Below are 14,571 nucleotides of genomic sequence, written 5' to 3' on the forward strand. Positions count from 1 at the left end.
TCTTCTATTTAATTGAGGTTAAGGAGAATAAAATAATATATATTTTTTAAAGAAAGAAACATTTGTTTTAGATAATTAATTTTTTTTATAACACATAGTTTATCGTGGTAAAAATTAGAGGGCCCCTAAAATTGGGGGCCTAAGGCATATGCCTAATTTTTATTAGCATTGAGCCGGCACTGCCGTTGTTGATAGATGTACTCAACCACTTGAATAAATTTCTCCTGTTCAATTGATAGTTATTATGTCATAAGATTAGTTTTTTTTTTTTGATTCTCATTTTCTTCAACAAAGGAAAGTCACCATATATGTAGAAAGTTCGTTACGGGATTTTAATGCTTCTTCAAAAGAGGCCTATGTTTTCAACGTTCAAATTTAAAAACTCTGATTAAAAGTAAAGAATCTTTACCACCAACCGCATTCTTTTGGTGGTTCAATCTTTGCAAGAGCCACATGGAGCTAGGAGGTGCAACAGATTCTTTTGAATTCTCTTCATCAGAAAATTATAGTATATAGTTTTTATTAAAATTAGTTTTATGTAGATATATTTAGATATTGGAACTTCTGGTTTTTTTTGTATATTTGCGTTTTTCCTCGACCACTTTAAGGCACATCGATTTTAAGAAGATTATTGCAGCTTTGTCTAGAACATGGCGTTCAACCGTGTAGGAAAACTCACCCTAACCACCACACCCAATTCTAAGTGAGAAGCACCCTCCACCCACTTCTATTTTTTTGTGTGCCCAAAAGTTTTTACATTTTAAATCACTTTGGTGAAAATCCTGACTATGTGATGTATTGTAGCAATAAAACACTAAACATATCTCCACTTTTTCATAGTTTATTCATTTTCACCTATTTATGCATTTGTTATTCTCAAGTACGACCTTTTACTTAAGGGTCCAAAGTCATAAGAAGTTCTATAAAAAGCAATTGCTAAGTACCAACTACACTTGAAAAAGTTAGAAGTCAAAAAGCAATAATAAGATTACTCCAAATCTTGATCCTCCAATGAATCATCAACTTCAAGTATCAAATGAAAATGAAGATAAATCATCATCACAACAAGAAGATGATGATGATGAAAATAAAGATGAATTTTTTCATGAAATCCTCCAAAGTGATTACCAACATTTGCAACAATGGCCTAATTATTTCACTCCCCCTAGTGCAACTTTAGTCCCAAAACACCAAAACAACACACAATGTCCAAGTCACAAAGAGGAAACCAAGAGAGTATCACTAAAAAGGAAGCCAAAGAGGGCCAAAAAAGATGTTATGGAAGTCCATGGAAGCTGCATTGTCCGAGCCACGGGGAGGAAAGACAGGCACAGCAAGGTTTCAACAGCCACAGGTCCGAAGGACAGGCGTGTTAGACTCTCTCCTAACACGGCAATTCAGTTCTATGACGTGCAAGATCGTCTTGGCTATGACCGTCCTAGTAAGGCTATCGATTGGTTGATTAAAGAAGCTCAAAGGGCTATCAATGCGCTTGAAAAAACTCCCTTTCAAGTATTTTCCAATAAGATTGACTCGACAAATAAAGCACTGAATGTCCGAAATGAAGAAGGCCAATTTGCTCTTGAACAAAGTTGGTCTGTTGATAAGAAAACGGAGTTAGAAGAGTTGGCTCGCCATTCTTCGAAACTTAATGCCACAATGCAGCATTCAACTGATCAATTTCCAGAGCGATGCTATAAAGAACAGAGTTCAAAAGTTTGTCAAGCAAATGACACCCAAATTGTGAATTCATCAGCAAATGGTTCCAAGATTCAATCTTTTTGTGAATTTCAGACTCACCCACAAGCCCATTTTCACTCACAAACCAAAAGACAATCACCAAATGATGCCAAGATTCAATCTTTTTGTGAATACCAAACTCACCCACAAAGCCATTTTCAGTCAGAAACCAAAAAACAGTCACCAAATGTTGCCAAGACTCAATCTTTTTGTGAATTGCAGACTCACCCACAAGGCCATTTTCACTCACAAACCAAAAAACAACCAACTAATGATGCCAAGATTCAATCTTTTTGTGAATTGCAGACTCACCCACAAGGCCATTTTCAGTCAGAAACCAAAAACCAATCACCAAATGTTGCCAAGACTCAATCTTTTTGTGAATTGCAGACTTACCCACAAGGCCAATTCCACTCAGAAACTAGAAGGCAATCAGCAAAAGATGCCAAGATTCAATCTTTTTGTGAATTGCAGACGTACCCACAAGGCCAATTCCACTCAGAAACCAAAAGACAATCAGCAAAAGATGCAAAGATTCAATCTTTTTGTGAATTGCAGACATACCCACAAGGCCAATTCCACTCAGAAACCAAAAGACAATCAGCAAAAGATGCAAAGATTCAATCTTTTTGTGAATTGCAGACTTACCCACAAGGCCATTTTCAGTCAGAAACCAAAAACCAATCAGCTCAATTAGGCAACTTTTTCAGTTTTCAACCATGTCATCAAAATGAATCCATCAGTTTTTCTGGTGATCATAATCATCATGGCTTCAGCTTTTCACCACAAAATTTCCCCACAGTTTTAGGCCAAAACCAAATGTTCAATTATCTGAGGGAACCCCTTCAGTCCACTTCTACTTTTCCTCAAACTATATCTTATTCCAATAATATTGGATTTGCAAATGATGGCTTATTGGGACTTTGTACTACTCCAATAACACAACAACAACAAGAAGATGAACAGGGTTCAATTTCCACTACTCTTCTACATTATCAAGATTAGTTTTTTCATCAAGTCCTTTTTGGAGCTGAAATATTTGTAAGTTAGATTTATTAATGTATAATTCTTATTATAGAAATGAAAAAAAAATCTTGAGCCAAGTCTTGGAGTAACAGTAAATTTGATTTTGTGTGACTTATAACCTATAGGTTACTGGTTTGATATGTGAAATCAGTCACTAATAATTGTATCATGATAGACTGTCTATGTTACACTTTCAAAGTGCAATATTTCACTAAATTCTGTATGAATACGGGATACTTTACGCACATGGAGTGGTCACTCCTTTAGTAGTAGTAGCAGTAGTAGGTGTTACTCAATTCATGACTCGTGAGTAAGCATAGTTCAATTTTTTGAATTTGTATCCTTTTTTTTTGGCCCTTTCTTTTCACTTTGTCTAGAAAGAACTGTATTATTGTCTCCTTATATGATTTTAGATAATTGTTTTATGAGCTAGCATTTGAAGTTGAACTATAATTGACATGCATTTATTAATAATAATTCAAGGAGTTTCAAGATTTGTTTTAGATAGTTCATACTAAACATGAAATTCCTTACGAAATTTGTGGGAAATGTGTTCGTCTGAAATAATTTTCATTGAAAATCTTACATTATTGACTTCGTTCTAATGGGAATGTCCGTAAAAAGAAGACTAGTGTGTTTATATTAGAAGGCTAAAAGCACTTATTCTAGTTCACAATGAGTTGAGAAGAAAGTCTCTTCTCATGCCGTTGTCGTTGCTCGACTTGGCTTCGGATTTTGATTTGATTGCGAACTACTTTCGTATATTTTCTTATAAACAGAAAGTTGAGTCTTCATGTGATTTGTACCTATCTTTGAGTTCAACAAAGTCGTAAGCGTTTGAGGCATCGCTATTTCAGCTATATCTATATCTGTTTTTATTTTGGGAGGAAGTAATTCAACATTTCGGATACATCGGGGGATTAAATTACTTAAGGATACAAACTAAATTTTGTGATCTCGAATATTTTTCTTTAAAGTTTCTATTTTTCGGTCCAGATTATTTCAATTTTCTGGTTTACTAATTTGAACACAGACTAATATTCTCTTCATTTCAATATGTTTGTATTTTTTTTATTTTTTTTTTGTCTATTTCAAGTGGAATGTCTCTTTTCTTTTTGACAACTTTTTGATTCTAACCATCTACATGACATGTTAAAGATCATTTGATTAAAGAACATTCTGTTACATTCTACATATCTTTCTTCAAAGTTTCTATTTTTCGGTTTCTAAATTATTTCAATTGTCTGATTTACTAATTTGAACACAGACTAATGTTCTCTTCTTTTTAATATGTTTGTATTACTTTTCTTTTTTTGTCTATTTCAAGCCGGATGTCTTTTTTTTTTTACAACTCTTTGATTCTAACTATCTACATGACATGTTAAAGATCATATGGTTAAAGAACATTCTGATACATTCTACATATCTTTAGTTTAGGATCACGAAATTCAAAAGTCTTATTTATTATTTTTTAAAATATTGTACCAAAGTAAAAATCAGATAAATAAATTAAAACGAAGGAAATAACAAGAATTTCCTCTGCAAAACCTGAGGCTGACACCATGTGAGTCCATGGAATTGTGATTTTCATATGAAGAGTTCCATCTAGCAATGATGACTACAAGAAAGTAGCTTTTCATTCATGTGGGCAGGTCTATCTGGTGGACATTAAATAAAGGATTTCCCCAAAAATAGAAAGAAAAAAAAATCATAAAACTATTGACTAGGTTTATTAGGCCATTTTATTTTACAAGTTTAATACACCCTCCCTCCTCTCTTCTTTTTATGTGAGACAATTCGGAGTATAAAGATAAAAATTATTTTTTAAAAAAAATAATTAGTAAATTTTGATATAAAATGTTTAATTTCTTTCAAAATAACGACTCATTTAGGTTTGCTCTAAAAATTTGAATTGGATAAAAGTGTTGAGATCTTCTTAATGCATTTTTTAAGAATTTAACTTTTATCGACAGAGCGACATGATTATTAAGTTTAGTTGAAAGTTTACTAAGACAAGAGGTATGAAAAAAGTAGCTAATAATGTCTTAATGAATTATTTTTTACTCTTAAAAATACTATAAGTTATAATAATTTACTATTCAAATATTTAAAAGGATAAAAAATTTGTTACTCTAAATAATAATTATTTTGAATCACATAAAGTGAATAGTAGGAATAGTTAATAAACAAACCTAGCTAGGGCTTCCTCTTTTGGTTTGGTTACAATGATTGATTGTCATATGGAGGTTACATATTTATTATAGGCATGCTCACATTAAACTTTTTGCACTATTCATCAACAGTCAAAATATTTACTTCACTTTTAATTTATTAAGATTTCTGTCCTTTGTTTTTGTTTTCATTTTTTTCCTTTTATCTTTTATTGAATAAGACATTAATGTCTAGTTTAAATTATTTTATATCGAAAAAAATTGAGTAACTCAGTTAATTGACTATCTGGACTTTCATTTTGTTTGTGAAAATTCAATTTCTCATCTCTAGTGAGCATTGGATAGAGGTGGATAAGATATTACTCCATTTGTTCCAATTTATGTGACATACTTTTCCTTTTAGTCCATACTAAGAAAATGTCATATTTTTACCGAACGTAACTTTAAAATTTTGTTTTCACAAAGGCTAAAGTCATAAGTCCCTCCACCCACTCACCACCCATCAAGTTGTTCACATAATTCATTTTGATACCTTAATAGTTCATTTTTCATGTCTCCAATAATCTAAACTTCAAAAAATTTAGAACTGTCGCCTAAAAAATATGATCGTGCTTTGCGATTTTTTTATGAAGATGAAGAGGTATGATATCAAAGTTTTTATGATTTTCCAAATTCACTTGGTTTAAATTAGACCCCGTAAATACCCTAACTTTGAGAATGCACCCTTAAAGGTATCTAGATATGCCTTTTCAAAGTTAACGTGTCCGCGAGACACCTGTGTCAAGTTGAAGAGTCTAGATGATTATAATGAAAGTCGAAGTGTTCAACTGATGATGACCAAATTAAAGTGTCTATTTATGTATTGTATATGAAATCAACATGGGATACATATAACCAAAAACAAAGTATCACCAAGCAATAAGATGTTACTATAACCAAAAACACGCTGCAATATCTTTTACATTTTGTACAAAACAGATGTTCTGAGTAAAAAAATTGGCAACAAACACAATAAAAAGGAACATTCAAACTTGAATATTCTGAGCTCTGAACCTATAACAGAAATGCTTTATCTATACACATTATAACCAATGAAAAACCTTTTTTTTCTTTCATATACATAAGCTCGGAAGAGCTCGGAAATTTAAACGAAAGACTGGCAAACTTCACTTCACTGTTCAGACACATATCCATCTTCAAGTTTTTCAGCATCATTTGATCCTCATCGGAACTGTAGAAACGCGTCTTATGTTGAACAGATCATCTTTCTTTCAATTGCTTCTAAGATACCACCTCCTGTTTGTCAATGCTTGTTTCAACTTTGTTGATTCCTTTCTGTGCAGTTAGTTTATCAGCTGCTTCGTATGATAGCTTTCGAGGCTTCATAGCACGTTTCTGATTGGCAGAAGTTGATTTAACAGAAACTGGTGTTTTTGTTGTTTGAGTTTTGTAACTTTTAGGAGTCTTGCTTGCTGTTCTATTGGCAATTTTTGGACTTGATTGAACAGGGATTCGGCTTTCCCATGGTCGAGCAGCGATCCAGCGATCTGTCCAGCTCCAGCCCCAATTAGCTTTGCCTAAATCATGGATACTTGATCCAAACATTGGGTTGGAATTGGCTCTCCACTGTGACATAATATTCCGAACAATGATGATTCTTGTTCTGAAATGGACAATGAAAATACTATAACCTAGAGAATCGTATAAAATGAACATGCCTGATGAGAAAATGCATATGCCATAGTTCGTTCCCGCTTCACTGCTGCTTCTTCTCTCTGATGTATCCTTGATAGAACCACTTCCATTGTTTCAGGGCCACCACTCCACTCTACCTGTCAGCCACTGGCTCATGTTAGAGAAGTAATACTGCATAATGCAGGGCCAAAAAACTTGTGAAGTTAAGCCTATGTTGCTCGGACTCTTCAAAAAGTATCAACTGGTACATGTCGGATCCTCCAATAGTGAAATATTTTAAGTATCTGACACAAGTGCAACAACATTTTTGGAGAGTCCAAGCAACATGGAGGTAAACTATCTCAAATATTAGAACATTTGAGTGGAACGTCTAATTAGCATTAGTTGAAATCCACCTCTTCCACTACGGGCCTTTTTGTTTCCCAACCCACCCCCTAGGAGGATCAATAGTGTTCCCACTGGCCACTTGTACTCCAGTGACTACGGACCTTTTAATGGTCTTGGAACACTTGCTAAATTTACATGTGAAATTGTGCAAGTTTTTGGCTTTCCTTGCCACTTATACCTTTTAATTGCAGTACCATTCCTAATATACTTTGTAATAATTTGTTTTTCAAGTGACTTTGGGTGAATCACTTTAAGCTAAGCCAGAAACAACAGAACTCCGTTGCAACAATAAATTTGCAACCTTGACCAAGGATGACGTGGAGGCACAACTTTGCATTAATGAAGTGTGGTTGTTCATGTGTTTTAGAATGTTCATTTGGTGTGAATCTAATCCAGAATGGAAATGGGAAGATGCATAAGAATCATATATCTAAGCTTCTAGAAGTTATTGCGCACGAAGAACCTTCTTTGTGAAAGAACAGCTCCTATGAGGGAATGAATAATCATTCGATAAGGATTTCTCATAGTTGGTGCTGCCGCACATGCAGCTATTTTATGGTAAGGGATTATGATCCAATCAGATCTCTGATACACTGCTTCAAATGTATCGTCATTGTCATACAAATAATACTTAGTCTGTTATCCACGTATCGTCTTAGAGACAGATTAATCACAGGTAACTGTGTAGTTAACTCCAAAAAAGGTTTAGATTTCAGAACATGGAAGTAGTTCAAAATGATCCTACTCATAACTAATATATATTCCTTTTTTGGGAGTACCTAGACAGTGGAAGTTTTTCTTCTTTTTTTTTTTCATTGTTTATGACAGACGCATTGGTAATTTTTGGACCAAACTATTAACAGAGCGCATTTCTATATAATTTCGCAATAGTATAAGGACATTTTTGACCCTTTTCCGGAAAAAATAAATAAAAGAAAAACTAGGTATATGAGAGCAAAAAAGATGCTAGCAAATAAAGATATGAAGGCATCATATCCTACGGAAAATCTAGTATAAAACCAGTCAAGAGCAGAAGAAAATGGCTAAGTGTAACCTCTAAGTTATGAAGCTTTGCCTCTAGCTTCAATTGATTCTCCAGTTTCTTCTGCTTAAGTCGTCCTTCTATGACCATACGAACACGACAAGCTCTAATCTCGGCTTGTATCCTGTTCCATGAATGGAGAGCGCTCAAGGCTGTCGAAGCTTGTTTTTTCACAGAAGGGCCTTGTGTCATAGAATGTAACCTTGATATCCGTTTCAAGCGACGCAAAGTTTTCCTTGCCTGGAAAAGGAGAAAACATATATTCAACCTACAGAAAGAGTTGTAGCATTTTCTTTGGATAACTGTAGGGAAACAAGTTGAGGCACTCATGATCATCCCTATTGCAAATTATAACTTATGGAGTTAACCAAACTTATGTTACCATATATGCACGGAAAGCTGTCTGAATCCTTATGGCTGCGTTATCTTCAGAAGGAATTCCCATTTCTCTGTGCTTTTTGACAGAGGCACCATTTGTTCTTCTTGAAGGCTCTTTCTGAGAGTTTTCATCCTCCTTGTGTCCAATAGAAGTTCCCTGTCTCAAGAAAAACTATGAATCTGATTGATCTTATCTAGTACTGGAGAAGAAAGCAACTCATGAAAATAACTGAAGGAATGGACTAAAATAGAATCATGGTGTATGAGAGGGTATCCGTTAATAATTTCACTTCCCGTCTTAAGAATACTTATTTATTTAAGCGACATACATAACTCTTTCAACCTTTTAGTCAAGCCACATGACACACAATGGAATTAATAACAAGCACCATTGTAGGAATCAATCTGAGTCCCGAGAGAGCAAACAAAACCTTTAAACAAACTACTCCCTCCGTTTCAATTTGATTGTCTGGTTTTAACTTGGCACGGAATTTAAGAAAGTAAAGAAAACCTATGAATCTTGTTGTCCTAAACTAAAGATATGTTGAACGTACCGAAATACCCTTTAATTTTGTAGTCTTAAACATGTCATGTGGTGGAAAGTTAGAATTAAAGAGTTGCCAAAAAAGGAAAGAGGCATACTTTTTGCAACGGACTATAAAGGAAAGTAAAACAAACAAATTGAAACAGAGGGAGTATTCTTTGTCAACTGCCTTTACTTCCTTGTCCACAGTTGATAGTACCTATCATATTATGTAAATCTCAACGTTGAGTCTGGAAACTAAGATATATTAAGAGAATGATCCACAGCTTCTAAAATCCATAAGTTAAACAAAAATCGTTGATACAATAAGTCGTTGGGAGGCTTACCTTTAATCTTTTCGATCTGCCATCTTTTGCTTTTCGTAAACTGATTACATTTTTAAGCCAGTATCCAGAACCCATTGCAGATGCTTGTTATATATATATATGTCTTACCCTGCAGGACATAACAAATTGAAAAAGAAAAGAGTATCAGTTATGAAGTTTTCTACTTTTCATAAGCCACGTCTAATACATACGTGAATCCGAGGATGGAAGAAATGAAGATATTTTAAATGGTTTGCATCAAGAAGGAAGATTTGGACTTATAAATACAATTATTATAGAAGGAAATGTGACTTCAACCGAAAAAACTGAAAATAAGAAGGCGTTGGCTTCTGAAGTGGGAGATTTAGGAGGACTACACTCTCTCAAGGAAGGTACAAACGGAGCGATATAATGAAGATTTGCAGAGGCAACCACGCATAACTTAGAATTCAGGTGTAGTTTTTCAACCACTATTCAGAACAACCAAAGTCAAAGTTCTGCAATAAATTCTGCCAGCCTATCACATGTTATATTATAGGGAACTTTTCTAATAACAGCAAGATATATGTGCTTTATTAATACTTAAAGTGCAATTAAAACTACAGCTCATGGGGAATAAGCAATCAGAGAGTGCAAGTGATGTAATGATTTAGTGGGCCAAAGAAGTAAGAAGAATTATTCCAAAACCTTAAAATAGACACATGCATTCAGACAACCTAGAAAGTTTCAATTATAGACTACATAACACATTCATGAAAATAATACTTAAAAATCCGATACCTCATACCTTGCATCATCTATCATCACAAAAGTATGTACTTAAAACGTTACCTACTGCTTAATGAAACTTTGTGCTAGCATATCAAGCAAATGCAACGATAATTGTCCAATACAGTAGTAGAAATCGCCTCATATACAAATAACTCCACATCCTATGCACGAAACTCCTTGTAGGTCAAACTTATATAACCATGTAGCAATGTCTAACTAACTCAGACCTATTCGTAATTTTGTTCAGAATTAATTATTCCCTCACCAATCATAAATGCCATAAGGTGTTCTAAACAAATTGATCAAGCATTACTTAATATATGTTTATGGTCTAACATGCATTCCTCCATATATCAATAGGGGTACACAACAAAAGCTCCAACTAGATAGTGAAAGATTCTGTCTAAACAGAGGCCGATCCAGGACATGAGTATCATTAACCCATTACACTCGCTACTCTTTTAGGATAATGAGCCAGAATTAGCATAAATATATAATTAACAAATTACTTAACACACACAGAAACATCTAATTAAATTCAAACTAATCATGGTGCACAAATCCCACCACCACCAATTACCAACCATGTGAACCCGACCCTATGTCTAAAATAAAACAGACAGGTCGCAGGAAGATCATTGCAGATGATCTGCAGTACTTAAAGCATAACCAGGGGCAGGGCTAGAAGCTAACATACACATTCAGCCAAACCTAATAGCTTTAGCTCAAATCTTGTATTTATATTAAGAAAATTAATCAAATATGTACTAAATTAAAATTCAGAACCCAGTTACTAACATTTAATATCGTTATCCTAGAATTTAGAACCCATAAAGTTCAAATCCTGACTCCACCTCTAGCCCTCTTAACTCTACTAGTAGGTTAAAAAAAACACCCAGAGCAGCCAAATCAAAACCCTTATTCGCTTCTACTTTCAGTAAGGAAGCAATATCACAGAGCTAATAATCCAATGAGCTAAACACTACTATTGACTTCTTTCCCACATCAACACACACACATCCTCATTTCTCCTTACAAATTTTGGTCAATTAAAAAGTACCCAGATTCATATTTACACCAGAAAGTAACAAGAACACAATAAAAATGTGATCTTGAAACTTTGAACATAAGAAACAAATTGTGGACAAAAAATTTTGGTCAAACAAAGAGTACCCCAGATACATATTTACACCATAGAGTAACAAGAACACATAAAAATGCAATCTTGAAACTTTAAACATAGGAAATAAACTGTGGACAAAATATTTTGGTCAAACAAAGAGTACCCCAGATACATATTAACACCATAGAGTAACAAGAACACATAAAAATGTAATCTTGAAAACTTTGAACATAAAAAAAATTAAATTGTGGGTACAAGAACATACCACAGTAGTAGCAAAAGCCCTTGCAAGCAAAAGGGTATACCTGAAAACACACAGAAAAAAAGAGTAATGATTACAGTTTTGGAATTGCAAAATAGTATGAGTGACAGAGAAGAAATAATGTGAGGAATGTAAAAGCAAAAAAGCAAAAGGGTAGGTACTATACCTTTGTCATTTGTGTGAAAAAATATGTGGATTGGCCATGGCCCTTCAGGCTTCAGCTTGACAACAACAGCTCAGAATATTTTTTTGCCCCTAAAGGAGTTGAACTACCAAAGAACTATAGCATATAACAGCTTGTTTGGATGGTTGATAAATACAATGTATATTTTATTAAACAATGAATTTGGTGTAATTGCATATGTTATTGTTTGTTGGAAAAAAATTGTTTTAGTATAAACTTAGTTAAATTTTGTAAAATATGATTAAAGGCAAGTGAATTAGGTTTGGTCACGTTTTCTTTCCTATGAGTTAATAATTAAAGCAAATAAAAACTATATTCAAGAGTGAAAGTAAAAACAATTAGTTAAATATCAAAATTAGTTATATCTTTTTTATATTAATTCCATTTATATATTCAAATCTCTCCATAATAATATTTTTATATTTTTAATTTGTGAAATCGATCATTCATGTTATGTTATATTGTATGTTCTCTATAACAATATTTCATTATAACAACACAACAATATCAAAACAAACAACATCGTATTATATTTAAGCAACTCTCATCAATTCTCAAATCTCAATCAAATCTTTAATTTATGTATTCAAGTCAATAATACACAGCTACAACGACTGCTGAACCAACCCTCATGATACGGCTTTATGGCATTGTTTTCCTCCTAAAATTTGTGCTCCGTATATTAATTTATGTGATACAATTTGATTACGTATAAAGTTTCATGCACAAATAACAATTTTAAATTTTTATAATCTTAAACATGTTATAATATATTTTCTGGTTGTTAGGATTTCTTTTAAATGTGTGAGTTATGATCTTAAACATGTTATAGTATTCGTGTCATTTATAAGAGATTCTTATTAAAGATAAAACAAAAATTTAAAGCTAATTACTTTAAATATAAAAAATATAGTATTCTTTTTAGAACTAATTAATAAAATATAGTAACAAATAAATTAAAACGAGGAAAATAACAAATCTGCTGATAATGATTTATCTCATACCACTTATTATATAGTATATAATATAATATATAATATAATTAATACAATGGTTGCTTAAGAACTCAAAAGAGGTGCTATTTATTTGGAATTTTTTGTGGCAAACAGAGGTAGCATAGCCACATACATTGAAGGATGGCTAGTTGATTGATAGTATCAAATAACACATGCATTATGTTAGGCGAAAAATTATTTATTGGTTTATGTTGAATAAAATGTGGAATAATAAGAATATGTACAATAGCGAGATAGGGATTAATTGATTATTCAAAGATATATTTATCTTTCTAAAATAATGTTATTTTAATGTGACTTATAGGTCACTGATTCAAACAGTGAAAACAATTATTAATAGTATATTTGAATAAACTAATTAAACCATATTCCTTAGGATGCAATCCTTCTTCGAACCTCGCTAATGCAGAATATTTTATGTATAATTAGACTGCCCTTTTATATATAACAATATTTTTCATTATTAATCATCACATAGCCCTTTCATTATTATTAAACACTGTGTAAATGATCTTTACATTATAATGTAAAATAATTAGTGTGTAAACTAACTAAACCATAAGGTATAAGGTCTCAATCCCACCAAAAGATCTCTTATTTATGAGCCCACTTTACTCTTTTAAAAGTCATACTATGAAAAAGAATATTTTAGAAATTCCCTAGTATTAAAAAGTCAAAAGTCAAAAGTCAAAAAAGTATAATTACATCAAATTGAAACTTTTAAGCCAACTCTCATTTTTCAAACAAATGAGATCAATCACAAAGCCAAGTAGGATTAAAAAATGAAGAGAAACTATAAGAGGACAAAAGCTTATTCACATTGATATTTATATCAAATTATATAATATAATAATATAAATATATGATATTATCTGCACGTATACTTTTATCACTTAATTATGAACAATTAATGTATATTTTCATTTTATTAAACTACTTTATCATGATAAATTAAATTAATTTGATATGATTTACTTTATTAAGTAGTAACTTAAGAGGGTGATTATATTACTCCACTTATATAACAATGCTAACAATCATAATCAAGCACAAAAGTAGGGTGATGATAACAATTCAACACACATGCTAGGCAATTACAAGATCTTAATTATTCTTATTAGTATTTGGTTTTGTTGATTAATAGTTTGATTGAACAAGTTTTTAAGTAGTAAAAAATGCTTATTTTAAAAAAAGAATAGAAAATATAGGAGTGAAGTAATTCTTCAAAAGCTAAAAATGAACCTTTGAAATTTTAATTAAGTACATATTGTTGCTTTTATATTAATATAAAAGTATTTTTCAAATTAATTAGCCAGTTCAAGAAAATAAAGTGTTATCAAGAGAAGTCCCTCCCACCTAACTCGTCTTGACGATCAAATGAGGTTTTTGGTTGATATGTACTCCCCTCCTCCTTTTCTGGTAAAGCTATTAGCCCCAAAATATCTATACTAAAATCTTGGTGTTCAATTCTCATGAAGTATATATTTTTCAAAAGTGAAGTTCCCTAAATATATAGCCAAAAAATATCTTTTTCTTCTTGAAAAGTATTTTCTTATATTATTTTTTTAATTGGACAAGAAAAGAATTTCATGTTAGGCCCAAAAAAAATCATGGCTGACTTAAATCTCATATGGTCCCGGCGGGGCTCGAACCCGCGACCTTCGGCTCATAAGACCAACGCTCTAACCGACTGAGCTACGGGACCACTTTATTTAATAATTAAACATTTTAATATCTGATCGTTTAATATCTCAATAGATTTGTCCAAATGCTTACTAAACTATTTATTTCAATCATGTTCTACATAATAAATTAGTTTAGTGTTTAGAAACTCTAAACTTTTCTAATTCCCTCTTAAAGATTTGTTACCGTCCTTCTCGAGTCTACTTAAATGAAAAAAAAAAAACAAATAGATTTTGTTGTATCT

General features: G+C 32.4%; 2 protein-coding genes and 1 non-coding gene across 3 annotated transcripts; 1 reads left to right on the plus strand and 2 right to left on the minus strand.

Annotated features, from left to right (window-relative positions):
* Positions 1-1,011: 1,011 nt before the first annotated feature.
* On the plus strand, positions 1,012-2,745 carry LOC125810123 (uncharacterized). The gene has a single exon (XM_049489650.1). It carries the CDS (start codon positions 1,012-1,014, stop codon positions 2,743-2,745), a length of 1,734 nt encoding a protein of 577 aa, XP_049345607.1.
* Positions 2,746-5,845: 3,100 nt separating this feature from the next.
* Positions 5,846-9,418, minus strand: LOC125810064 (protein IQ-DOMAIN 9-like). Its single transcript, XM_049489579.1, has 5 exons — positions 9,310-9,418; positions 8,444-8,596; positions 8,074-8,301; positions 6,656-6,769; positions 5,846-6,563 (listed from the first exon to the last, which is right to left on the minus strand). The coding sequence occupies exons 1-5, from the start codon at positions 9,382-9,384 to the stop codon at positions 6,219-6,221; spliced, it is 915 nt and encodes a 304-aa protein (XP_049345536.1). The 5' UTR covers positions 9,385-9,418; the 3' UTR covers positions 5,846-6,218.
* Positions 9,419-14,275: 4,857 nt separating this feature from the next.
* On the minus strand, positions 14,276-14,349 carry TRNAI-UAU (transfer RNA isoleucine (anticodon UAU)). The gene has a single exon. It is a non-coding gene; the product is annotated as a tRNA-Ile (tRNA).
* Between the last annotated feature and the right edge of the window lie 222 nt (positions 14,350-14,571).

Source organism: Solanum verrucosum, unplaced genomic scaffold (genome assembly GCF_900185275.1).
Source record: "Solanum verrucosum unplaced genomic scaffold, falcon-dt-bn FXZP01000281.1, whole genome shotgun sequence".
In the NCBI taxonomy this organism is placed as follows: Eukaryota; Viridiplantae; Streptophyta; class Magnoliopsida; order Solanales; family Solanaceae; genus Solanum; species Solanum verrucosum.